Source organism: Vanacampus margaritifer, chromosome 14, assembly GCF_051991255.1.
Source record: "Vanacampus margaritifer isolate UIUO_Vmar chromosome 14, RoL_Vmar_1.0, whole genome shotgun sequence".
In the NCBI taxonomy this organism is placed as follows: domain Eukaryota; kingdom Metazoa; phylum Chordata; class Actinopteri; order Syngnathiformes; family Syngnathidae; genus Vanacampus; species Vanacampus margaritifer.
The window spans coordinates 13,353,140-13,380,376 of NC_135445.1; the positions used below are offsets into that span (position 1 = coordinate 13,353,140).

Genomic DNA, 27,237 nt, shown 5'->3' on the forward strand with positions numbered 1-27,237 from the left:
AATTTTGGGACATTTAAAATCGATTCTGAATTGTACTAAATGAGAATGGCGATTTTTCTGAGAATCGATTTTTGGGCACACCCCTACTCTTGCTGTAGTGTCGACATGGCAATTTGGGACCGGGGGCTCCGCTGTGCCACATCAGAGAGCGAATCACACAAATTTTTTTTGCAATTGATTTAGTCATGTGTAACCAGCTGAAAGTCATACTTCAAGAAATAGGAATAAGAATATTGTTTTTCCCCACCGTCCCATCTAATTTTGCTTCAACCTGATGCAAATATTGCAAACTCAAACATAAGCAAAGACTTTGCGTGAAAAGTGTCAAATGCTTTTAAATAAAAGTGTAGACAACGACTTAATTTTCACGACTGTTTTCCAACATGCCTCTGGAGATTATCCTCACATGGCTTTTGTTTATAGTTTATTTAGTTCTTTTAAATATGTAGATGTTGGTTAAATAATTGGTTGGCAACCAGTTCTGCCCGTCCGTCCGTCCGTCCGTCTTCTTCCGCTTATCCGGGGTCGGGTCGCGGGGGCAGCAGCTTTAACAGGGAAGCCCAGACTTCCCTCTCCCCAGCCACTTCAGCCAGCTCATCCGACGGGACCCCAAGGCGTTCCCAGGACAGCCGAGAGACATAGTCTCTCCAGCGTGTCCTGGGTCGTCCCCGGGGCCTCCTGCCGGTAGGACATGCCCGGAACACCTCCCCAGGGAGGCGTCCAGGAGGCATCCGAACCAGATGCCCGAGCCACCTCAACTGGTTCCTCTCAACGTGGAGGAGCAGCGACTCGACGCTGAGTCCCTCTCGGATGACCGAGCTTCTCACCCTATCTCTAAGGGAGAGCCCGGCTACCCTGCGGAGGAAACTCATTTCGGCCGCTTGTATCCGGGATCTTGTTCTTTCGGTCACGACCCACAGCTCGTGACCATAGGTGAGGGTAGGAACGTAGATCGACCGGTAAATCGAGAGCTTCGCCTTTCGGCTCAGCTCCTTCTTCACCACAACGGACCGATACAGCGTCCGCATCACTGCAGACGCTGCACCGATCCGCCTGTCGATCTCCCGCTCTAACCTACCCTCACTCGTGAACAAGACCCCAAGATACTTGAACTCCTCCACTTGGGGCAGGACCTCCTCCCCGACCCGGAGAGGGCACTCCACCCTTTTCCGACTGAGGACCATGGTCTCGGATTTGGAGGTGCTGATCCTCATCCCAACCGCTTCACACTCGGCTGCGAACCGCTCCAGTGAGAGCTGGAGGTCACGGCTTGAAGAAGCCAACAGCACCACATCATCTGCAAAAAGCAGAGATGCAATGCTGAGGCCACCAAACCGGACCCCCTCAACGCCTCGGCTACGCCTAGAAATTCTGTCCATAAAAGTTATGAACAGAATCGGTGACAAAGGGCAACCTTGGCGGAGTCCAACCCTCACCGGAAACAAATTCGACTTACTGCCGGCAATGCGGACCAGACTCTGACATCGGTCGTACAGGGACCGAATGGCCCGTATCAGGGGGCTCGGTAACCCATACTCCCGAAGCACCCCCCACAGAACTCCCCGAGGTACACGGTCAAACGCCTTCTCCAAGTCCACAAAGCACATGTGGACTGGTTGGGCGAATTCCCACGCACCCTCGAGGATCCTGCTGAGGGTGTAGAGCTGGTCCACTGTTCCACGGCCGGGACGAAAACCACACTGCTCCTCCTGGATCCGAGATTCGACCTCCCGACGGACCCTCCTCTCCAGCACCCCTGAATAGACCTTACCTGGGAGGCTGAGGAGTGTGATCCCTCTAAAGTTGGAACACACCCTCCGGTCCCCCTTCTTAAAAAGGGGAACCACCACCCCGGTCTGCCAATCCAGAGGCACCGTCCCCGATGTCCACGCGATGCTGCAGAGACGTGTCAACCACGACAGCCCCACAACATCCAGTTCAGTTCTGCCCACTTGTTAAATAACTTTTGACTTCAGCACGTACTGTAGAAGTCTTTATCAAGACAATTACGCACGCACATGCACACACGAGTGTCATGGGAGCTCTTTTTAGCCTGACGGACGCTAAGGTTAATCATTTCAGGGCAGCGTTCTGAAGGTGGAACACCGGATTAGCCACTAGTCAGTGATTCATCAGGTTGCGCCGTGAACAGACCAACAATGCTACAGCACCTAAAACTCCTGGTAGGTCCTTCCTTTTTCCTAATGGAATTTTCTATCGTGCATATTAAAAAGGACAAAATGCACCTTTATCCTGCTTTTTCTTTGCAGCTGGACTGCCCTCTTGTTATCGTTGTCATTTTTATCTCGGGCATCGGCGGGACATTCCAATACGGATTTGCAATATCTTCGGTGACGGCCGCTTCTGCCGTGAGTCCGACACGTTTGCACGTCGGCAATGAAAAGTATCGATAGCGAGCTAATTTTCCAAGTGCTAATTGCAGCACATTAAGAAGCTGGTGAACCAAACATGCATACAGAGATACCACGTCGACCTGCAAGACTGGCAGCTTTCGCTCATCTGGTCCTTCACCGTCTCCATTTTTTGCATCGGGGGGTTGCTGGGCTCGCTCCTGGCAGCGCCGTGCCTCTCGGTTGCTGGCAGGTCAGCGCGCAAATTAAGGCTTGGCTTTCGCAATTACACTTGCCGTTCATGCAGCTCTTTGTTTTGCCATCCCATCTAGGAGAACGTGTCTTTTGTTAAACAATTTTGTGGCTATAATGGGAGCTGTGCTGATGCTCTTCAGCCAAACAGCCATGTCCTTTGAGATGATCATGGTGGGGCGACTTCTGTATGGTATCAATGCAGGTGAGAATCAAAAGCAAACACACCGACTGATTTTTATGGTCTAAATTGATTTTTAAAGGGCAAGTCAACCCAACTATTTTCTTTAAAACGTTCTATGAAGCCCCACTAGTCTAAACACGATAGTCTGGTTAATATTGCTTTTTGTGGAATATAAATAAAACAGCAAAATCCAGCCCTTTTTATCCATCTCAGGGAGCGGCCATTTTGTGACTTGCTGTTGACTGAAAATGACTTCATAGTTGCTTTGGTAACGACCAATCATGGCTCACCTGTATTCTGAGTTTGGTCTTGTGATGTTTGCAAGCTGAGCCATGATGGGTCATTACCTGAGCTCTGAGCAACTGTGATGTCATTTTCAGTTGACAGCAAGCGGGCAAAATGGCCGCTCAGAGATAGATATAAACAAGTCCATTTTTACTTCTAACTTCATATTCCACAAAAGCAATTATTAATCAGAATGTTGTGTTTATACTATATTATTCCAAAGAAAAGACTTGACTTTTGGGGTGGTCTATGGCCCCATATCCCACTGGAATAGAGCCGCCCCTGAACTGAACAGCACCTGAATTGTCTCTACATTCAGAACTATAACAGGAGTAAACTCGACTAATTTGATAACCGAAGCAAACAAAAGCCATTTGCTGCTTAGTCATTTGGGTGTTAGGAATATAATTTTGTTTATTTTCTTGGTTGCTATTTTAGTTGTAAATAAATTAAATAACAAATAAATGATTAGTTTTATTATTATTATTATTCTTAGTAGTAGTACTAGTGTTAGTATTGTAAGTAGTTTTAGTATGACTAGTTAGTAGTATTAGCAGTCTTATAATTAGTAGTAGTATTACAAGTATAAGCATTACTAGTAGTGGTAGTAGTAGTAGTAGTGAGGGGCATCGTAACCGTAAGGGATGTTGGTGTTGCAACCATCCCACATTTCCAAATAAAATGTTTCAAATCCCGCACTTCTCACGCTGTGTCCGTTTAAAAACAAAACAAAACAAAACAAAACCAATAAAACAATGCATGTCAGCAGGTATGAGAACAAGGACATAGGAAATGTTACGTGCCGAACGGCCACTTTAAAAGGAAAAGTACGACGATCCCTAACCACATGGTGTAAAACTTAAAGAAGTCAAACTTAAACATTTTTTGGCAATACTATGTTATATGTGACTAAACATGACATTCTGATTAATAATACGTGTGCAATATGAATTACGCAGCAACATCCTGCCGTTTTTATCCATCTCAAGGGGCGGCCATTTTGCCACTTGCTGTCGACTGCAGATGACATCACAGTCGCTCAGGGCTCAGACAACGACCAATCACAGCTCACCTGTTTTCTGAAGCTGAGCTGTGATTGGTTGTTACATGAGACTTGAGCATCTGTGATGTCATTTTCACCCGACGAGAAGTAGCAAAACGGCTGCTTTGTGCTATTGATAAAAACTGCTGGATTTTCTTGCTTAACTCATGTTCCACAAACACAATATCAACCAGACTACCGTATTTAGACTAGTGGGGCTACATATAATATTGTTGTCAAGATATTTTTGGGTTGACTTCCCCTTTAAAAGACGCAGGGGCCAGTCGAGTCTGCCGCATCAATTTGTGTGGTTGCTAAGGATAATCTTGTGCACCTGCTTCTTGTGAAAATTGCCATCATTTTTAATATTGTAACGTTTTGTAAGAACGCCACCAGCACACGCCGGAAAACACAGTACAACTCACGATTATTATTTTTTTGAGTACTCGTCCCTCCCCTCCGGCGAGACCTGTGTTGCGTTCACCAACAGTCGGACATAAGAGGTTTTTTTTAGTACTTGTCCCTCCCCTACCGCGAGACCTGTGTTGTGTTCACCAACAGTTTTTCTGAGTACTCGTCCCTCCCCTACCGCGAGACCTGTGTTGCGTTCACCAACAGTCAGACATATGAGTGCTAAGCAGAAATGGCAAGCCCAAAACACACACACAACACACTTAGTTCGTTACAATATTATTGAAAGAAAATGTTGGTTACAAAACCATCCATCAATTTTTTTTATGGAGCTCATCATCACTAGGGTCACAAGTGAGTTGGAGCCTCTCCCAACTATGTTTTTTTTTTTTTAATTCACTGCTAAATCGGTTTCATTTCTCTTTTGTTAACACTCTTTTTGGTCACAAACATCTCCTTAAATGTTCCGTTTGTGTGCTTGCAGGAATCGGTCTCTCTGTTCAAGCCTTGTACATTATTGAATGCACCCCGAAGACTCTGCAAGGAACGCTGGGGGTGACCATCGCCACCTTCCTTGCCATGGGGAAGTTGAGCGGTCAGATTTTGGGGCTCAGGTGAGACACGCACACCTGCCATCCTTTAACACTCTTTTAACCCATTTAAGTTGAACTGCTCTAGTAGCCTTTTCATTTATTTTTGTTTTCACTGTTATTTGGACTAATTAGAATTCACAATTGAGCAATATGGAGTTTGCACCAAACATACCTTTTGGAATGATCGGACCGTAACATATCCTCGCATGTGCTGCCTTGCCGGGACGGGACAGAAAACGGACGCCGGGGCTTGGAAACCGCGGCCACACAATCACATGTTGTCGTTCACATTGATGCTAACTCATGGACAATCTCCTTGCAGAGAGTTACTTGGCACGGAGGATAGATGGCCCTGGCTGCTCGGCTTCAGCGGCTTCGCCGCTCTGTTTCAGCTGGTCACCCTCCCCTTCCTACCCGAGTCTCCCAAATACCTGCTGCTCAACCGAGGAGACAAGCGGGCCTGCGAGAAAGGTGCGAGCGCACGTCTGGAATCGCACATAACTGTATTCACATCTTGGTCTGGTCGCGGCCGCTTAGCTTTGACAAGGCTTTGGGGTAACGAGGACCACAGCGGGGAGGTGCAGGAGATGCTGGCGGAGAAAGCTGCGCTCGAGAACATCCAAAGTCACTCTGTGATGGAGTTGTTTCAAAAAAGAAGTGTTCGCTGGCAGCTGGCCACCGTCGTCGTGACCTTCTTCTCGTTGCAACTTTGTGGCCTGAACGCGGTGAGTAACGTCATGTGAAGAACTAAAACAGACCTTTTTGGAAACAGAGAGCTACGGAAGTGTATTGCATTCACTTGAAAAAAAAAAGTCCTGTTTTCTGACAAATTTTTTGGGGTATCTATATATTTTTTTATAAATAATATCAAATAAAATAAATTAAAACATTCAGATTTTGTAAATCTTAAAAGATGTTCAGTAAACACATGCTTTAAAAAAAAGTTTGCATTCTTTTAAAATTTTCATCTTTTAGATATAAATATCGGTTATCACCATCCTTGACTAATAAGAATTGGCATTGATATCGGCCATGAAAATTTTTCGATCACGCCATTTTACTATCAGGAACTAGAAATTATGAGAACAGAAAACTGGCATTAATTTCATGCAATTTTATGAGAAAATGCTATAGTGAGATATTTCTTTAAAATTAGCCGTCATTGGGGTTTTTTGGATGGGGGGGGGAGTGAGGGAGATGGGGAAATTATATTAATCAAAAGTACAGTGGTATCGGTACATAGTATCGGTGACTACTCAAGAGTAGAACTGGTATTGGTATCGATACCTTGAAATAAGGCTGGGCATTGGCCCGATACCGATACCTAGTATCAGTACTCGTCCATGCATAGTTTAAATGTTGATCCATTTCAAGCAATCATTATAGAGATACTTGTCAATGCTTAAGCTGTCTCGTCTCCCCAGAAATGTTGCATAAGATTCAATAACTTTTTTTAGGGAGAGGGTTATGAAGTGGATGAACGCGTAAATAAACCTACACTGTTACGCTTTACTGCAGGTGTACTTCTATTCTTACGAAGTGTTTCGTGCAGCAGGCATTCACGAAGACCAGCTCGGATACGCCACTTTGGGAACGGGGATGAGTGAAATGACCTTCTCGATAGTGTGTGTAAGTGCCACCTCATCACTATTCTGGTACAAGATACATGCAGGGGGAGCAAACCAGACGTACGGGGAAATAAAATAAAAAACAACAGTGTGCCCTGCCTATTTGTTAGTTAATTCACCTTGCAGTTGTAAGTAAACTTTTTAAACAAAACACTAGTAATGTTTGACAGTCATTATCTTTGTCTCATGAAGTAAAAAGCAGATTTTTGCTCATTTTAATTCATTCACTGCCATTGACGGCAATAGACGTCAAAAATTCATTTTAACTTTTTCTATTAGTTTAACATTTTCCCCCACTTTTGTTAACAACAGTATGAAAACCTAGTGTTTTTTTTATATTGTATTAGAACAGATATAAAATTTGTGATTAATTGTGAGTTAACTAGTGAAGTCTATATAGTAATACTACTCGCCTGACGCCCCTAATTTTTAATGACCTATTCTTTAAAAAATATTATTATTAAAAAATTTGGGGCATCAGGCGATTAAAATTTGTAATTGTAATTATTCGCATGACTTCACTAGTTAACTCACCATTAATCACATATTTTATATCTGTTCTTAATGTACAAAAAAAAAATCTAGGTTTTCATACTCTTGTTAACAAAAATGGAAAAAACTAAACTAATAGGAATAGTTCAAATGAGTTTTTGACGTCTATAGCTGTCAATGGCAGTGAATGAGTTAATAGCTAATATCATCTGATTATATATTGGGCCTGGCCCTAGCTAATATTTTATACTGTGGCGAGAAATTACCCTGTGGTTGTATTATGTAAATTCATGTTAAGAGTTTTACATGTTTCCACATTTTGTGACGTTTCTTAAACTTCTATCCCAACTTGTACACTTTAAATTGTGTAGAGTAAACTTGACTCTATTTAGAGTGGGAGCAAATAGACTCAGTTTTAGAGTAGGCTAATATTTATTTGAGTTAGAAAGATTCCAGCTGACACGAGCCATATACTAACACACAGCAGGAGCTCAGTGGTTCAGGGAGTAGATCGGCTGTCTCCCAAGCTGAAGGACGTGAGTTCGTTCCTCAACCCTTGAATGACTTTTATTTATTTTTCAATTCTTTATTTTACACTCTTCTGGGTGTAAATATTACTCTAAAACTGAGTCTATTTGGTCCCACTCTAAAAAGTGTCACATTTACTCAACAGAATTAACTGTGTAAAGAGAGTAGTGTGATGTTTCACTTCTCCTGGGGCACTTTTGAAGTGCAAAAAAAAAAAGCCATCTGATGGATATGTCCCTAATGTAAATTAGTCAATTCATACATGTGGTTTGTTGACAGGTGAAATCTTTGAACACCAATCTGCATCCATATCATTCACGGTCTCTTTTCTGAACTATATTCATGCTTTTGGATAGAAAGCAGCACAGAGAAAGGCCCAAGCCAACAAATTACAGCCCCACCTTGTGGTAGTTTGTCTCCGTGTAATGTTTGTACTCCAAAACTTTGCTGATACTGCAGTTGATCATCATTGAGAGTACAGGAAAGAAAGTACTCCTCGTCACTGGATATGCGGCCATGACTGTTATACTCGCCCTCCTCACCATCACGCTGTATTTTCAGGTGAGCCACACCAAAAATGGGATTTCTCAATCTTAAGACATTCAAAGCAAAAAGCTACAACTGACACTTATGTCGTTGTTTCTCACCTAGCCTCACATCTCCTGGTTATCGTACTGCAGCATGGCCTTCATTTTTACCTTGCTCGCCACTTTTTCCATTGGGCCAGGTGCGTTTTTCACTTATCTAAGAAAGGGATGAGAGTGAGAGTAAACTGGGCCGGTGTACCTAATAAAGTGTCCTGTTATACTATGTGAAATGACATGTCACTTTAAGTCAACTGAGAGCTTCATTTTGACACAAGGTATTACTTTGCCGCCATCTTGTGGCACAGCCCAGTTGGAGTTGACTGTAAATCTAAACAAACAACAAAAATAATTGCACAAATTGTAACTAGACTAAGTGCAATTTTTGCAGAAATTGCGTGGGAATGCTGAAAGCTGAATGCTAATAGCGGAATTCTAAGCGGAATGCTTGTAAATTGAAAGATAAATTATGTGAAAATTAGTATTAATTGTAGTTGAAAGATAAATAAATAAAAAGAACACTTGAACCTGGGAGGTGTGAATTTTTGAAGCAAGTTGTAATTTAGATAGAAAAAATGTAAATAAAATATAAATGAATAAAAATCACTCAATAGCGCCACCTAGCCATGCAGTACCCGCCATTCATTTAGATGGAAAAGTGGAACTATAATAGTCAGTTGGTATACATGTATATCCTTTAGCATAATTGCCATGGATACATTTGTAATGTACAGTCTGAGGTGGGATTCGAACCTGCGACCATCTGGTTACTGGACAAGGCAATTAAAAGTATCGGACAGCTGTATGTATGGTGGGTGTGGAAAGTGGGATTTAGAAAAAGTTCAATGTCAGTCCCATTGAAAATGAATGGGGAAAAGTCAACGCCAAATTGTGCGAATACTGTAAGTAATGTGCAACAGAAGATAAATAATCCGGAAGGCTTGAATTTTAGAATCATGTTGAAATTTGAATGGTGTAAATCGGAAGTATTATGTGGGAGTTGTTTGACGGCTAAAAATTGTGGAGAATGAAAATGCTTCCGGCATTCCCACAAATACAAGACATGCGTTTTCAAAACATCGCTAGCGCTAATGCTAAAGTCAATGTAACATCTCATTGACATGTTAGCAAAAAATTAGCATCGACTTCAGGGGTGCTATTCCTTCAATAACGAATATTCACAAATGAATAACACATACAGGTAACATAACAATACTCACAGGTACACATTTGTGTTCTTGCCCGTAGGCGGAGTAATACCTCCTATTCCGGGCGTCATTTTCACTCAGGCATTCAAAGCGAGTGCATACACCGTCGGCTGCGCCATCAACTGGGCGGGCATGTTTACGGTCGGGATGATCTTTCCAATCTTAGTGGTGAGCTCATTCATGTCTTTGTGTATTATTCTGATTGGGATTGCAAATTCATCCACTATGCAATTGCTTTCATTTCAGGCGAATTTGGATTCCTTCTGCTTTCTCATATTCTTGTTGGTGTGCTTGACTTCTGGGCTGTTTGTGTACTTCAACGTGCCCAAGACTAGGAATAAAACCGCTCTGGAGATCGCTGATGACTATGAAAGGATGCACAGCAAGGTTGGAAGGTTCAAGTGGGGGAAACGGGATGAAAAGCCACTTGAATCCTGTCAAACGTACGAGACCAAATTTTAGCTTTACTCGTCAAGTTCAGCTTGCAAAATTGAAATCTCAACAATAAAGATAATAGGGAGATTAGATTAAGGTATTCTTCTTTTACATGAGTGTTTTTTGTCATTCTTAACTCATTCACTGCCATAAATTCATCCCAAAAAAAAGATCATTAAAAATTAGGGGCGACAGACGATTAAAATTGTAATTGTAATTACTGACTTCACTAGTTAATTCATGATTAATCACAAATTTTATATCTGTTCTAAATGTACAATAAAAACAGTTCTAAGTTTTCATACCCTTATTAACAAAAGTGGGAAAAAAAAGTTAAACTAATAGAATTAATCAAAAATATTTTTTTTTTTACGTGTATAGCCGTCAATGGCAGTGAATGAATTTAAAAAAATAAAATAAAAGATTATTAAAAATTAGGGGCGACAGGCGATACATTTTTTTAATCATAATTAATCGGGTGACTTCATTAGTTAACTCACGATTAATCAAAAATTGTATGCCTGTTCTAAAATATAATTAAACAAAATTCTAGGTTTTCATTCTCTTGTTAACAAAAGTGGGGGAAAATTTAATAGAAATAGTTCAAATGAATTTTTGACGTTCAGAGCCGTCAATGGCAGTGAATGAGTTAATGATATAACCTTTTGCCTTATTTGATGCTTGAACTTCACATTGTCCTTAAATTGTCTACATATTGCTTTTTTATTCGATTTTTGTTGTCCGAAATACATTTTTTTATTTCAGTATACAAACACAGCATAAAAACAATTTAATTAATCAGCCACTATAAATTTATAGATTTAGATTTAATATACTCAATTGTCACAATATCTCGCAGGACAACCTGTGGCAGTGTTACATGTTTTAATATAATTCAACCGTGAAGGTTAAATATGGCTGAAGGAAACCATCTTCTTTTTTGTTAGCATTTTGTCACCAGTTTTAAACTTATACAGTGATGTCTATGATTTAAGATGATTGCAAATGCTTATTTATACTTTGGACAAATTGATAAAATAACTTTTATAAATGTTTGTATTCGACCAAATATGCTTGTTGTTAGCGAGGAAAAATTTTTTGGGTGTGCATGTACGCAGCATGCTTTACATGAGGTTAGATATTTTTGCTTGGCAAATTTATTGTTTTGTTGGCACAATTTTTGTTTTATAAAACATGACTTTTAGTCTGATTTTCTTTGCATTAATGTGATTTTATTCCATTTTGTCATCCTATGTGATTTATCTAAGGGAACAATAAATGCCTTCGTTGTTGTAGTTGACTGTAACATTACGTGACATTGTCATGCGGAACCTAATCATGCTTAACCAATCACACAGACCAATATCTTGAACATCATTACATGCAGGACAAACAAAATTCTTTAGCTTCAAGCTATGCATATTTTGACCATGGTTGCAACATAGAGATAGACCAATCTGTTTTTTACTCATTATTATTCATGAAGGAGGCCGATATTTGGATCAGATTTTCATGTTTACTAAAAGAAAAAATGTTGGCGTAAAAAAAAAAAACTCTTTGTTGAATGTTTTTAAACTCATTATTTTATGTTTATTATCTTGTCAATAGACATCTTTCAAGTCCGAGGGTCATTAGCACATCTTAACTCATTCACTGCCATTGTCAGCTATATACGTCCAAAATTCATTTGAACTATTTCTATTAGTTAAACTTTTTTTCCCAATTTTTGTTAACAAGAATATGAAAACCTAGATTTTTTTTAATTAATTAATTAATTTTAATTATTAATATTTAGAACAGATATAAAATTTGTGATTAATTATGATTACATATTTTAATTGCCTGATGCCCCTAATTTTTAATAATCTTTTCTAAAAACAAAACAAAAAAATCTAATTATTTTTAATAATTTTTGTAATTTTAATTTTTAATAATCTTTTTTTTATTTTTAAGAAAAGATTATTAAAAATTAGGGGCGTCAGGCCATTACAATTTTTAACCGTAATTAATCGCATGACTTCACCAGTTAACTCACGATTCATCACAAATTTTATATCTGTTCTAATACAATAAAATACTCATACTCTTGTTAACGAAAAGTGGGAAAAAACGTTAAACTGGTGTTAAACTAATGTTAAAATGAATTTTTTACGTCAATGGCAGTGAGTGAGTTAAAAAGTTAAATAAAAACTCAAATAGATCCCTCTTGTTTTCTACAGTAAATAAAATCTTCCCAAATTACTAAACATCTAAAATGTTAGTTTTACTTATCTTAGCTTTTAATTTCAAACAAGGGATCAGTAGCATCTCTTCTAAAGTTAACTGAACATTTAAATAAATAGTTCCTCAAAGTTTGAAAGGGATCTATGATCTATGAAACGATTCTTCAAAAAGGCAAACTCCTCGTTTTCAGGCGCCTCTCAAGGGTGCAGCCCCCGCCACGCAAGTGCATGTGCAAGTCTGATAACACAATCGACGTGACAATCTGTAAGGCTGCATACCTCTCAACCCGCTCATGTGCAGCAGTAAACAATCCGCGGGAGGGAGGAGTCGCAGCATTCTGCAATTTACGTCACTCGGATCATTTAAATGTGGACTGAGGTCAACAACGCAACAGGCTGATTTTTGCCTGTCCGAAATTTTAGACGCCATGGACAAAGAAAGTTGCTCCTGTGATGACTCCAAGGTGACCAGAAGCAATGGACAAAAGTGAGTGGCATTTTGGGAGTTTCTTTATTTTCACTCAACGTAACTCGAATAATCCAATTATTGCTTTCAGTTGTCTACTGCCATGCTCTTAAAAGGTCATTTGTCATCATCTTATACCTAACCTAATTCAAGTTATGCTCTGGAACATTTTCAAGAAAGATCCTCAGGGCTCAAATAAGTGCGCGTGTTGAATATTCATAGCCACCTCGAAACCTGGACCATCCTGGTCCCCGGCGGGGTAAACACAACAGTCTTTCTTGACTATATGTGACTGTCAGTCAATTGAGGAGAGGCCGAGAATGCTGAGGAGATGATAAAAGGTATTGTCTCCACCTAAGACTACCTAAGAAAAAAACTGCAGGCGATCATAACGCTGCAAGAAAAACTCGGAATATGAAATGTCACAAATCAATTTCATTCTTTTATATTAATAGCGGTTTGATTTGCGAAGCTGGTTTTACTTCAGTCTAAGGCCACTACATTTCTTAGCATTTGATAGCAAGCTAAAGTTGAACAGCAATTTGACTTTTCCGCTTTAGGGCACGACCCAAAGCATACATTCAAATCACAATAAAAGGGAAATACTGCTGAAAATCTACGGGCTAACCTAAAATACCGGCAGACTTTCCCAAATCATTTCCCAATTCATCTCAGCAAATCTCGGACTGTCACGTTGGCTAACCTCATCTACTGGATGTCCTTGTGTTTCGTCACAGGATTTTTGTCAACAGAAGTTTGACGCTGGAAAATATCAAATGTTACGGCTTCGACATGGACTACACGCTGGCAAGTAAGTACAGGCTGGCCTCCAAAAGACCTTCAGAGATTAAACGTTTATAGTGACCAAAATCTATATGATCACAATTAGAGATAGACCGATATGCTTTTTTCAGGGCCAATACAATACAGATTAAAAAATTATAATAAAAACTCCAGCACTTGACTGCTTAAATGCCTTCAAGGACATGTTTATTAACTCATTCACTGCCAATGACGGCTATAGACGTCAAACAATCATTTTAACTCATTCACTGCCATTGACGGCTATAGACGTCAAAAATTCTTTTGAACTTTTTCTATTAGTTTAACATTTTTTCCCCACTTTTAACAAGCGTATGAAAGCCTAGAATTTTTTAAATTGTACATTTAGAACAGATATAAAATTTGTGATTAATCATGAGTTAACTAGTGAAGTCATGCAATCAATTACGATTAAAAATTGTAATCGCCTGACATCCCTAATTTTTAATAATCTTTTTTTTTATTACGTCAGGCGATTCATTTTTTTAAATTTTAATTAATCACATGACTTCACTACTTAACTCATGATTAATCACAAATTTTATATCTGTTCTAAATGTACAATAAAAAAATTTTTTCTAGGTTTTCATACTTTTGTTAACAAAAGTGGATTTTTTTTTTATACTAATAGAAATAGTTCAAATGAATTTTTGATGTCTATAGCCGCCAATGGCAGTGAATGAGTTAACTATTTATTTAAGTTTAACATTTTCCCACTTTTGTTAAGAGAATGAAAACCTAGAATGTTTTTATTGTAATAGAACAGATATAAAATTTGTGATTAATCGTGAGCTAACTAGTGAAGTCATGCGATTAATTACGAAAAAATTGTAATCGCCTGACGCCCCTAATTTTTAATAATCTTTTCTTTAAAAAAAAAAAAAAAAGATTGAAAATTAAAAAAATAATTAAAATTATTTTATTTTATTTTTATTTTTTAGATTTTTGAAAATTAGGGGCGTCAGGCAAATATCTTTTTTAATTTGAATTAATTGCATGACTTAACTTAATCACAAATGTTATATCTGCTCTAAATGTACAAAAAAAATTCTAGGTTTTCATACTCTTGTTAACAAAAGTGGAAAAAAAAGTTAAACTAATAGAAATAGTTAAAATGAATTTATGACGTCTATAGCCGTCAATGGCAGTGTATGAATTAAACAGCTTTTGTGATTTGCAACATGTTAAAGGTTTTTTGTTTGCCATCAGCTTTTGCACCAACTATAATATGGCTTCCGCACACTAACTCCCAAATAGCCGCTAATTTGCGGGCTAACTGTTAGCTCTCGGGCTACCCATTCACCCACACTCTAACCCCGGGATAACTCCCAAATAGCCGCTAAAAAAGCCCGCGAGCTAATCTAATAGCCGTTAATTTGCGAGCTAGCCGGTCAGCTCGCGGGCTAATAGCCCCTAATTCGCGAGCTAACTAACTATTCACCCGCACGCTAACTCCCAAATAGCTGCTAATTCGCGAGCTGTTAGCTCGCGGGCTAACCGTTCACTCACACGCTAACCCTGGGATAACTCCCAAACGTGATTCATAATTAAAAACATTTACTACAGTGTTACCTAGTTGTAAACAAAAAAATTGAGTAACGGGGCTAGCAATGGCGGCAGCAAATTTCACAACTGGCAATTTCAGAATTCTAGTTAAAAAACTAAGTACTGGCTTCTAGTTTATTGCCACTCCCAACTGAAGTTTAATGTAAAACAACATAAGAAAAAAAAGACACTCAAGGGTTGAGGAACAAACAGCCAATCTACTTCCTGAGCCATGCCGCTCCTACTGTGTGTTAGTATATCGCTCGTGTCAACTGGAATCTTTGTAACTCCAAGAGACCAAAAACTATATTTTTGGCCTCCTCTTGGATATAAGCAAATAGTAAGAGTGGTATAGCTCAGGTGGTAAAGTGGCAGTCAAGCTAAAGGTCGTGAGTTTGTTCCTCAACCCTTGTGTATTTTTTTTTTTATAAATTTGTAAAATTTTGGTCAAAATCTCTCCTTGCAAAATGTGCTTAGAATTTCTGAGTGAAAAATTATTAATATTTTTTTTCATGGGATAGGCAAATTCTCTTGTACGTACTAAAAATACTTGGAATAAAATTTACTCTGAATATTTTACTCTGTTAAGAGTGGAACCAAATAGACTACGTTGTGTTTTTAACAAACCCACACTTAACTTGCGCTTGCGATATCTGCTAGCTTAATGCTAACACAATGCAACACCCCTTAGATAGGCCTTTCATGCCTTTGTGTGCAAAATCTGTTCAGATGAAATTCTCCGTCTTTTTATGTTCTCATCATAGTGTACAAGTCTCCGGACTATGAGAGCCTGGGGTTCGAGCTCATCAGGGACAGGATGGTGTCTGTCGGCTACCCTCATGAGGTTCTGCGCTACACGTACGACCCGAGCTTTCCCACAAGGTTGTTTTCCCACTTAAGCAACATTCTCAGTTGTGATTGGCTGGCTTTAATCACATTACTGCCACCAATCATGTCTCAACACCTTCATTCAGGGGCTTAGTGATCGACACCACATACGGCAACCTCCTGAAGGTGGACTCCAACGGGAACATTCTAGTTTGCAGTCACGGCTTTTGGTTCCTCAAAGGGTAATGTGAAAACAAACGGCGAGGGGTTTTCCCACAACGACACGTCCTTCTATTTGTTTGTGCCTTAAAGCGAGGAGATTCACCGCTATTACCCCAACAAGTTCATCCAGAGAGACGACACAGACCGTTTCTACATTCTCAACACGCTCTTCAACCTTTCAGGTGTCACATTTATGACTCTTTTCATAGTAGCGTAGTAGTAATGTGCTTCATCAAAAAATAAATAAAAAATGGGACAGAGGCTATATTTTATATATAGAATTGGAAGGGCAAGGTCTGGAGGGTCAATTCCTTTGTTTTTGTTGTATACCGAAGACATTTGGGTTTCAGTTCAAAAGATAAATATTAAACAAAAGAATTTCAGCTAGATTAATTTAATTTAAACAAGACACAGCACCTTTTGTTTGAACCCACCCGCGAAAACTGTAAAAAAAAGAAAGAAGCATTTGTTATTAAAGGGGAAGTCAACCCTAAATATTTCTTGGCAATCATATGTTATAGGTGACCTCAGTAGTATAAACATGACATTCCCATTAATATTACATTTGTGGAAAAGGTGTTATGCAGCAAAATCTTTTTTAGCCATTTTTATCCACCTCGGGGTGCGGCCATTTTGCCACTTGCTGTCAACTGAAGATGACATCACACTTGCTTAGGGTCAGGCAACGACCAATTACTGATCACCTGTTTTCTGACGCTGAGCTGTGATTGGTTGTTACCTGAGACTTGAGCAACTGTGATGTCATTTTCACTCGACAGCAACTGGCAAAATGGCCGCCTTGTGATACTGATAAAAACTGCTGGATTTTGCTGCTTAACTTATGTTCCACTAACGCAATATTAAGTCATTCACTGCCATTGACGGCTATAGACGTCAAAAATTCATTTTAAGTATTTTTATTAGTTTTACACTTTTTCCACAAGTATGAAAACCCCAAAAAAATAAATAAATAATTGTGATTAACCATGGGTTAATTTTTGAAGTCATGTGATTAATTAAAATTTTTTTAATTAATTGCCTGACACGATTAAAAAAACGAATTAATTTTTTTATTGTAATTAATTCACATGACTTTACTAATTAACTCACGATTAATCAAGAATTTTATATCTGTTCTAAATGTACAATTAAATAAAATTAGGTTTTCACACTCTTGTTAACAAAAGTGGAAAAAAAATGTTAAACTAATAGAAATAATTAAAATGATTTTTTTATGTCTATAGCCGTCAATGGCAATGAATGAGTTAACCAGAATATCGTGTTTTGACAAGTGGGGTTGCATAGAACTTAGAAGAGCAATTTGGAATGTCCTGAAAAAGATATGAACTACTGCGCAACAGATGAAACTGATCAGATCAAGATTAACATCTACTAAACAATGTCAACTGCCCTTTTATAAGACTACGCTTCAATATAGAAATATTAACTATCAAGTAGTGTGCCCTATTGAAAAGTTTAAGCCACTTTAAAATTGTGGACACTTGATGAACATTTCAGAAGACTCGCATATGATTGCTCCACAATCTTGTGTGTGTATATGTGTGTCCATGTTTATGTTCCAGGGAACTATACCACCTGGCGGCCCTCATCTGCCTGATGCAAATCTGTACATAGTATTATTTGCTATTACTCTAAAAATGCGTTTGGACAAACAAACGCCCATCCCAAGCTAAACGGCACTTTCTCCCCTTTTTTTTTTTTTTGCAGAGACGTATCTCTACTCTTGCCTTGTGGACTTCTTCACCAAATGCAGCAGATACAAACCGTGAGCATGCCCTTCTGATTAACCTCCTTGCTCGACCATCTTCTTTTGCAAACCAAATGACAGAGAAGGTAACTTCCCCGTCCCTCAGCGTGCTAAAAGGTTACCACCACGGCGACCTGTTCATGTCATACAGAAGCATGTTCCAGGACGTTCGAGACGCGATGGACTTCATTCACGACACGGTGACCTTTACGCAACAACAAGGTTGCCTTTTCCCTCGGACGCACAATACGTGTGGAGTTACATTCTTTTTGTTTGTGCAGGGCATCCTCAAAGACCAGACCATCAAGAATATTGACAAATATATTGTTCAAGACGTGAGTAGTAAAATAAAAATGAAAACACACGAAAGTATGAAAGTAAGAAAGTGAATCAATTATTAAACTACTGTGTAATGCCAGTGTTTTTGTCTATTACAGTTGAGTTTCTCATCAAACAGGGACAGTGTGCCACATTAAACTTTTCTGTTTTTGAAATTGTTCTTTTTTCACACTTAGTTCTAATTTAACTTATTTTTTATTTTTACAGAGTTGCAACTACTACTTTTTACCGAGCTCAGGGTCGTCAATTTTGCCACTTGTCAACTGAAAATGACATCACAGTTTGTTCAGGTAACGACCAATCACGGCCCACCTGTTTTCTGGATTTGGCCGTGTGACGTTCGCAAGCTGAAAGCCTTGCACAACTATGATGTCATTTTCCGTCAACAGCAAGTGGCAAAATGGCCGCACCTTAGGTGGAAAAAAACGGATGAATTTTGCTGCTTAATTCATATTCCACAAAGATTATACTCATCAAAATACAGTGTTTAGACTAGTGGGTGCACATATAACTTATTAATGTTAAGAATTTTTTTAAACTTGACTTCCCCTTAAAAGGAACCCCGACTGTCATTACAAGTTTCCTCTATATTATTTATTTGGTCAACTATGAGATTCATTTTCCAAAAATCATTTCCAGTTGAATACATTTTGCAGAAACTTTATTTGGACGTACGCCGCCATTGTTATTTACGTCGCAACGCATTAAGTGCGTAGTGACGTAGAATGGCGGCAGGCTCTCTGCCAAGCAATGTAAAACGCGTATGAAGAAAGCAAGGTAAGCCTCGTAGCGTTCCTAAAGAAACAACGTGATTGGGAGAGTCACCCTCCCCCACGCCGTCATTCACCTGAGAGATTCAAGAGTTTTGAACGTCCCTTTAGGAACGTTACAAAGGCGAATATAGAGCAAACGTGTCATTACAGTCGAGGTTCCTTTTAAGACATGTAGTACACACTGACTAGTGAGACAGCACATTAAAAAAAAAACTATTTGATTCAAATAAACAAATAAAGCAACCTACTAAATATTTTAACATTTTTCTTACAGCCCAATATTATTGTTCTCTTGACCCGGATTAAAAAGGTGGCCAAGGTTTTTCTTGCCACCAACAGTGACTACAACTACACTGAGGTAGGTCCTCCAAAAAGACTCAAACCATACAACACTGCTACAATGATGACTGTGAACGTCTTCCTCTCTTCATCAAGGCCGTGATGACATTCCTTCTTGAGAATGGTGCCAAGGTAAGGCTTGATGATAAGGAACAAGGTTGTAATCGTCAAATCTCAACATAAAGCAAATAGCAAATCATGCTAATAGGAATAAAGAAGCCTAGAATGAAGATATAGCATCCTTGTGGTTTTGAATGTGAAGATAGATCACAAAAATGTAAAAATATTTACATCAAAATGATAAAAAATTAGTTATCTGAATTTTGGGGGTTCATGGATTCTCTTCTAAATCTGGGCTAGAGTCCCCTATGCTTGAAATAAACACACGCACATGTGTACTTGGTAAGGTTAGCACCAATGCTAATGCTAATGCAACATAAACTGTTTCCTGATTAGTCTTACCAATAAAAGATACTGCTTCGCTAGGTGTATAAACACACAAAAATCTACCTGGAAAAGTTAGCACCAATGCTAATGCTAATGCCACATAAACTATATCCTGACTGGTCTGCCAATCAAATATATTGCTTAACTGGCTGTGGTATTGTCACCATGGCAACAACATAGAGGGTCTTTAAAAAATTTTTTTATAAGTATGTAACATGGCTTAAAAGTTTTTATTTTGAGGAAAAAAACAACATGCTCTTGCTTAACTTTTTCGCCCCACAGCAGTCTGGAGATTCCCCAGCGTCGTGGCACTCTTTCTTTGACCTCATCGTTGTGGATACGAGGAAGCCGCTGTTCTTCGCAGGGGGCACGGTGCTAAGACAAGTCGACACGGTATGAAGTCATTCCTTTTTGACGCCTTCCATCACGCAAAGTACATTAGAGTGCCGTAATCCGGGTTGAATCTCAATTTGGCCCATTTAAAAAAATACATTTCAAATTGAGATCAATTTAATTTCGAGTAAATTGTACTACATAATTTCAGTTCACTATCACAAAGTCAAAAGCCCTGTACATTAGGAAAGTAGTACATTGCTATTCATGTAAATCATCTCAACTGAGAGACAACCATTGTATGTGAGTAAGGAACTATGCTTAGGGGAAGAAGTTAAAAGGACTTTAAAAAAAAAGAAAAAAAAAGTTTATGCCGCTGTAACATTGTGAATATAATATCAGTGACATATAACTTAATTAACTTTTGAAATTGTAACTTTATTTGGGATACAGAACACGGGGAAACTTCGGATCGGGACGTACACCGGCGCACTCCAGCATGGAACCGTGTACTCCGGAGGTGAGACTAACAAGGACTTGCTATTTTTCAATTGTCACTCAAGCAGGTCTTGTCAGTTTGTATATTGACTTTGGATCATTTTTATGGCCTCAGGCTCGTCGGACATTGTGACCCACCTGCTGGACGTCAAAGGCAAGGACATCCTCTACGTGGGGGATCACATCTTTGGCGACATTCTCAAGTCGAAGAAGCGCCAAGGTTGGAAAACGTTCCTGGTAGTTCCAGAGCTCACCAAAGAGATACAAGTGTGGGAGGACAAGAAAAGTATGCCGCTTTTTGCTCCCGATATTAATTGTAATTGCATTTTTGACGGTTTTGCTTGTTTTTTCAGATTGGTTTGAAGAGCTGAAAGGTCTCGACATGTTCCTAGCTGAGATTTACAAGTACGTAAAGTTTTAACCCTAGCCTTTCATGAATTGTGACAACAGGAGACTGCCATAAAATTCTGATTATTGGGCTATAATTTCACCTTCGCTAAACTTTTGAATGCACATGTCCAACAGTACTTTTGTACAATCAGTACGTTTTGCACAACTAGTAGCCAAATGGCAAAATCACAACCGAGCAATACAAACAACACACTGGTTCAATTTGAATTTTGCATGCAGGCATCTGGACAGTGCTAGTGATGACGTTCCTGACATCAGCAACATTCAGACCCGAATGAAGGTAAGGTACTGTACATGGAAAATCACACTACTGTACCGTACACATCTTAGGTCGGATTACGTTTTTCCCTACATGTCTTCAGTAAAGTTAAACAATTATTCAAATCAAGACATAATATGCATATAATGTCGGCCTTACTAAGAAAAGAAATCATCACCAACCTCAAGCAAGCAACCTCCAAAGAGTTAAAAGCGACATTGACAACACATCTTTAACTACTGAAATCAGTTCTATGTCATTTCTCCACATATAGAAAACCATGTAATTTTATTTGAAAGACAGCAAATGATTTTTAGGTATACTCAAATGAGTTGTTAATATTTTTTTAATAAAAGAAAAAAAGACAAACTTTGCCTACTGAAAAGCATAAATGGTCATTTGTTACTTTCTTTTTTTTACATTTAAATCACTAAAAGAAAAAGAAAAATAATAGCTATTTTTTTGTTATTATACTTTTTTAAGTATTATTTTTGGGATAAAATAAACAGAATCCAACAATTCTGGGGAAAGGAACACATGATTTTTTTTCTACTGTAATCTGAAAAAACAACAACAACAAAACAATTGTTTTATTTTTCAAATAACATAAAAACAAATAAACAAAAAGCATGTCTCTACATTTTGTGATTAAAAAAAATCTAAAATGCTTTATTTGGTGATTGAATACCACGGAAAAAAAATCTAATAAAAATCATCACCAAATTTAGTGATTTTTGGTCATCTTAAATTAAGACAAATTATTATTATTATTTTGTTTGGGCATAAGAAGAAACAAATCTTATCATTTGTATATCTGTTTAATTCAAAGCATGTAACACTGAATTGGGTTGGAGACACATATGTTGGATAAACTAACACTAAATTATCCATAGTGTCCATCAAAGGCTGCATGTGTATTAATACACTACTACTAGGTTCAAATTATAGAAATCTATATCAAACATAAACACAATATAACCAAACTAGTAGAGCTGTCAAACGATTACATTTTTAATCAGATTAATCACATCTTGAAATTTTGATTAATCACGATTAATCACTTAATTAAAACGGCTTTTTGTCAAAAAAAAATTTGCCTACCAAATTAAAAACTTTGAAGAGCACCTGTTATGTGTTAATTCTTTCGACATTTAATGTTATGAGGATGTCTTCAACATTTTTTGATCCACTGCACACACTCATCCACCTCTTTTTTTCTAATCAGTTAATTATTTGCATAATTTAAAATGAAAAAAAAAAGACCCCGGTAGTTTGACATGAACAAATATTCTGAATGTCATATGTAAACATTTATTAAATACTTTAATTTAATGCATGTAGTTATATTTATTGGCCAAACACAACCTTTGCTACCTTTAATGCAACCAATCACAGGACTGAATATGATGATGTCATCTTGAGATGAAGTAGAAATCTGATTGTGGTTCTGAAGGCCCTGGGAAGATTAGATTGACATGGTAACAGAGGGTGAAATCTGGATACATGCATGTACTCAAAACAGTGCTGCAAAGGAAAACACATCAAATGAAAAATAAAAATAGTTGGCTGGGAATAAATTAATACAAGAAAAAAATAGAATTTCCCTGTCAAATGTAAGTCAGTGTTTAGGCCTTGCTTGTATTGCAACTGACTTGCGCTAGACAATTGTTGAAATTGATGACAATTTCATTGTGTGTGTACCCCCAACCCCCCAACTCAGATTCTGACCACCTGGATGGACATGTCTTACGGCCGGATGGGCAGCCTACTTCGGAACGGCTCCAGACAGACGCTGTTTGCCAGCCAGCTCATGCGCTACGCCGACCTCTATGCGGCCAGCTGCCTCAGCCTGCTGCACTTCCCTCTCAATTACCTTTTCATGGCTTCTCCCGTGCTGGTCAGTCCTCCTTTACTTACAGCAGAAGTACAAAGCAGCCCTTTCCTCCCGCAAACGTCATGTGTCGCTCTTCCCAGATGCCACACGAGGCCCCGCCGCTCAACTCTGCTGACTTTCCTTCGACGCCGCTCACCAACTGCCAGTGTGAGCGGGCGCTAAGGTAGCGTGCGTTTGTTTTGTTTCACACCAAATCTTTAAAATATCAGTTAAAGTACAATTGTGGATATTTTGGTCTCAAACAGCGTTAACAACAAGAGGACATGAGAAGGATACTTTCTAAAGAGCCGGTGCATGAAGACTTTGCATGTTGGAATGGTTTGGCAGTCCCGAGGAGACGACATGCTGCCTAAATGTACGGCTCTCCCTGTGGGATGGGAGTTGCTATGCACCCTCTATTGAGTGAACCCCAAAATACTGGTGCAGCTAAATAAAATGTCAGTATTAGAAAAGATTATTTATTGCAGTAGTTAAACACACACAAACACACACTTTTATTATGTACTTAAAAACTGTGTGGAAATGAAATAACAAAGAATATGAACATAAATTTAAAATGATGGTGTTGTAAAAGTTGAAACATGAACTCATTGATTATTAAAAAAAAAAACTATCACATTAATGATAAGGGGCTATTTCCAGATAAAACCGCAATTGAGATTTTGTTGTTGTTCATTGGGTGTCCACTGGATGGCGGTAAATCACCTCTGAAGCAAACCTGCCCAGCAATCCAATTGTATCTCACATACACACACATTAGTACAGGCTAATAGTATAGTTGTAGTATAATTTGATACATAAATACTGTTATCACTGTTTTCTTTTGAAAATATTCAGCTAATATGATTTTTTTTAAACATTTCACACAATGAAATCAATATACAGAAGTCATTTGCTTGTACAAAAGGCAGAACGTGTATAGGCTATCACTAAACTATGCTAATGCAGTAAATTCGTAATTAGGGTAGATAGTGCATGAAAAAAAAATACAGGCCATAAATACACAACAAGTGTGTGAAACTGAGTGTGCCGCTTGACAACATATTCTTACGCTTTCAATTTTCAATTTCATTGCGCACTGTTTGTAACTTTGAAATGTCATGTCAGGACTGTCACAAAAGAGAGGCTCACCTGAGGAATTTGAACTTAAACGTTTTTTACTGTTCTTTTCCACTCAGGCCATACACTTTCAAATTGTATCCAAATAAATGAAAAGGTAGTTGGCGTTTCGACCTGCAGTGGACTCTGACAGCGAATGCTAAAAACACTGCTAACGAAAGCAACATTCAACCCGGCGAGATCAGTATGAAGCGGAACTAGCCTTGCTCCTACTAGAACGACTTGCGCTAACATTAGCCGTAGTGTCCGTGCTAGCTGTTTTACATTCAAGGCAATGGTGTTAAGTTTTGTGACCTTGTTTGTTGCACATCATCCATCTAGCTTTTTATAAGTAAACAAAACCTAAATCCAGAACTAGAACAGTTTATTTTAAAGCTTTTTTTCCCCTCTGTAATTAATGATGATAGAATGTACAATAAACCTGCGTATCCACCTGTTGCTAGAGATACAACAGAGTAAGTCGGGGCTTCCTGTGTGTATGTGCACGGCCGTTTCTAGCTTCGTGGAGGCCCTAGGTAAGATGCTGTTTAGGGGGCCCTAGTTTGCCAAGCTACAATGAAGAGATTCCTAACCCTTTACATCTATTCTATTAGACTTTATGAGCAAAACAGACAACAATCAATTTTACATACAATAAATAAATGTTTAATTTAAATAAAACACAACCAAACAAACCCAATTTTAAAGTGCAACAAGGAAAACAAACTAACTCAAAATAGCTCCTTAGGTTATTAAGCAAATAGAATAGTGAGTGAATATTCATATTTTTTTGGTTTAATTACAGTAATATTGCAGTGATACATAATATTAAAATGAATCTGTTTTTATACAAAAAACTATTTAAAAAATCACTTTTAAGCATTTCCAACAATAATTTACATATTATACTTGTTAAACTAGGGGCTGGCCAAGGGAAGGTTAACTTCTACAAATAAATGCCAGAGGCTAGCGATTAAGACACAGCACATTAAGACATGATCATAATTAGTTCAGTATTCATACTTTTGTAATATTGTGACGACAGATACTGAAAATAGATACTGGGGCCACCACATCATTTCACTAAAATAAAAGTCGTACCAAAGATGGAAATGTTCTTCACTTTTAGAAACATTGAAATATTGCAAGCATTTTTGTTTTGTTAAAAAGCCACCCTTGTAAAATTAACTAAACGAGTTGAACAAACTATTTTCATTGATTAACTTGAAAACTAGTTATCCATCCATTTGTTGTGTATATCTAACACTGCCAATTACATTTTTCCCCTCAAAGTTTTAAGGCTCCTCTGAGGGAAATGACAATTACAATGTGTCACCCCAAAAAACAGATATACAGACAGACGGATGGACGGATGGGTGGAGACCTTCCCATTTTTTTTTTTCACGTGTGCTGCAAAACTTCACCAGACGAGTTTGGGGAGCTGGTTCAGTGCTCACATGGAATGTGTCCCATCTGCGGAAGTCTCCAACGCGCGCGTGGGAGTTTGTGAGTGTCTTCTTGTAATCAAAATAATAATGCAGGGACAATACAAATAATAATCATGACGATTATAACAGGAGTTAGTGTACAAACACATAACTGCAGCTGTGGGTGAGGATGCTGAGACATGTTGATTGAGATTCTGAAAGCGGTTGGTGGCTAAATACAAGCAAAAGTAAGCTTAATATTTTATTATTGTATTTATTTCAAAGTGGATTCATTTAGTGGGCACCTTTATCAGAACACATCAAAAGTTGATAAGTGATGTAATGTGGGTTTAATTAACTTTCTTCACTAAGATGAGAGGAAAGTCTTCAAGAGGATACCCCCCCTTTTATTGGCTCCGCCTCCTTCTACAACCACACACACACGCCAGACACACACGCACACACTCCAGACACATACACATCCCAGATGATTTCATTTCCTGTATCAGGGGCTATTTCGGTTTATTTGGATTTCCCTCTTCATTGTCTGCTTGTCGGCGGGATTTATTTTGTTACTGTTTGCTTTCATTTTCCCCTCTCTTTTTAAATAATCATTGTGTTGTTTTATTTTAGTACCACTTGAGTTAAATTCACACATTTCAGTTTATGCTTCTCCTTTTCACTATATGTATAAATATATATATATATATATATATATATATATATATATATATATTACAACTTTTCCTGTTTTATTCACTTCTTTTGATACACCATTTAACTGATTCTGCATACTTTCGTCCAAGAAAAAGATATTTTAGTCTCTTGTTTAGAAGAAATTGTCCTATATCTAATCTGACTTTAGTGGCATATCAACTAACTGTCTTTAAGCACTAATGGAGGAAAATATCACAGAACAGTAACCTACATAAAATTAGGTATCGGCTTTTTAAACATTCATTCATTTTAGTAACTAGGATTCGTTCACATAAGTTAACTTTGACATACAAAACTCAAAATAAAGATTCATTTTATTTTCTTTTACTCTTGAAAGGCTTGTGGATTACTTAAGAGACAAAAAATACTTTACGCAAACAAAAGTTTAAAAAAATGTATGTTGGTGGCGGGGCGGGGGCCCAAAATGGCAGTGCAATAGGACAAAAATCTTACACTTCTTCCTTCTTCAGTATAATAGTCTTTTTTTTTTTTTTTTTTTTACACTTTGGACTTTGCTTTTACCAACCCAGTCCTCATCCTGTTTTCTCCCCCTTCCACAATTGTTGGAGTTACATGTTAGGTACATATCCTGAATAATCACCAAGTGTTTTAGAAGTTAGTAAAAAAAGAAAAAAAAAGATTGCATTTTGTTGCATCAGGCAAGAGTTTCAACGATAGAAATCCACTGATTTTCCACCAAATAAATAATTTCTTTTGTTTTTCTCAATGCAAGTTAGCCATTTTCTGTGGCATTTGCCTGGGACTTTATCTCATATATATGTGTTGTTTTATTTAATTGACCATTAAAACAAAATAAAAGTTGTCATTTTAATGAG

General features: G+C 38.1%; 2 protein-coding genes across 5 annotated transcripts; both read left to right on the plus strand.

The window, feature by feature from the left end:
- The first annotated feature begins 2,150 nt into the window (after positions 1 to 2,150).
- Positions 2,151 to 10,020, plus strand: slc2a11l (solute carrier family 2 member 11, like). The gene is made up of 12 exons (XM_077542703.1): positions 2,151 to 2,183; positions 2,271 to 2,369; positions 2,444 to 2,604; positions 2,684 to 2,808; positions 5,010 to 5,139; positions 5,441 to 5,589; positions 5,656 to 5,843; positions 6,637 to 6,747; positions 8,226 to 8,327; positions 8,418 to 8,493; positions 9,599 to 9,726; positions 9,805 to 10,020. Exons 1-12 carry the CDS (start codon positions 2,160 to 2,162, stop codon positions 10,018 to 10,020), a joined length of 1,509 nt encoding a protein of 502 aa, XP_077398829.1. The 5' UTR covers positions 2,151 to 2,159.
- Positions 9,889 to 27,237, plus strand: nt5c2l1 (5'-nucleotidase, cytosolic II, like 1). 4 transcript variants are annotated; one of them, XM_077542701.1, is made up of 19 exons: positions 9,889 to 9,945; positions 12,639 to 12,702; positions 13,419 to 13,492; positions 15,813 to 15,930; positions 16,023 to 16,118; positions 16,189 to 16,280; positions 17,827 to 17,884; positions 17,973 to 18,066; positions 18,148 to 18,201; positions 19,253 to 19,336; positions 19,414 to 19,449; positions 20,047 to 20,157; positions 20,551 to 20,617; positions 20,711 to 20,881; positions 20,949 to 21,000; positions 21,226 to 21,286; positions 22,986 to 23,162; positions 23,240 to 23,322; positions 23,405 to 23,781. In XM_077542701.1, exons 2-19 carry the CDS (start codon positions 12,644 to 12,646, stop codon positions 23,424 to 23,426), a joined length of 1,509 nt encoding a protein of 502 aa, XP_077398827.1. In that variant the 5' UTR covers positions 9,889 to 9,945; positions 12,639 to 12,643; the 3' UTR covers positions 23,427 to 23,781. The 4 variants fall into 4 exon arrangements, 3 of the variants coding, with proteins under 3 accessions (XP_077398827.1, XP_077398826.1, XP_077398828.1); XR_013288165.1 differs by lacking the exon at positions 9,889 to 9,945 and adding an exon at positions 25,606 to 27,237 and having other exon boundaries at positions 12,590 to 12,702; positions 23,405 to 23,596; XM_077542700.1 differs by lacking the exon at positions 9,889 to 9,945 and having other exon boundaries at positions 12,590 to 12,702.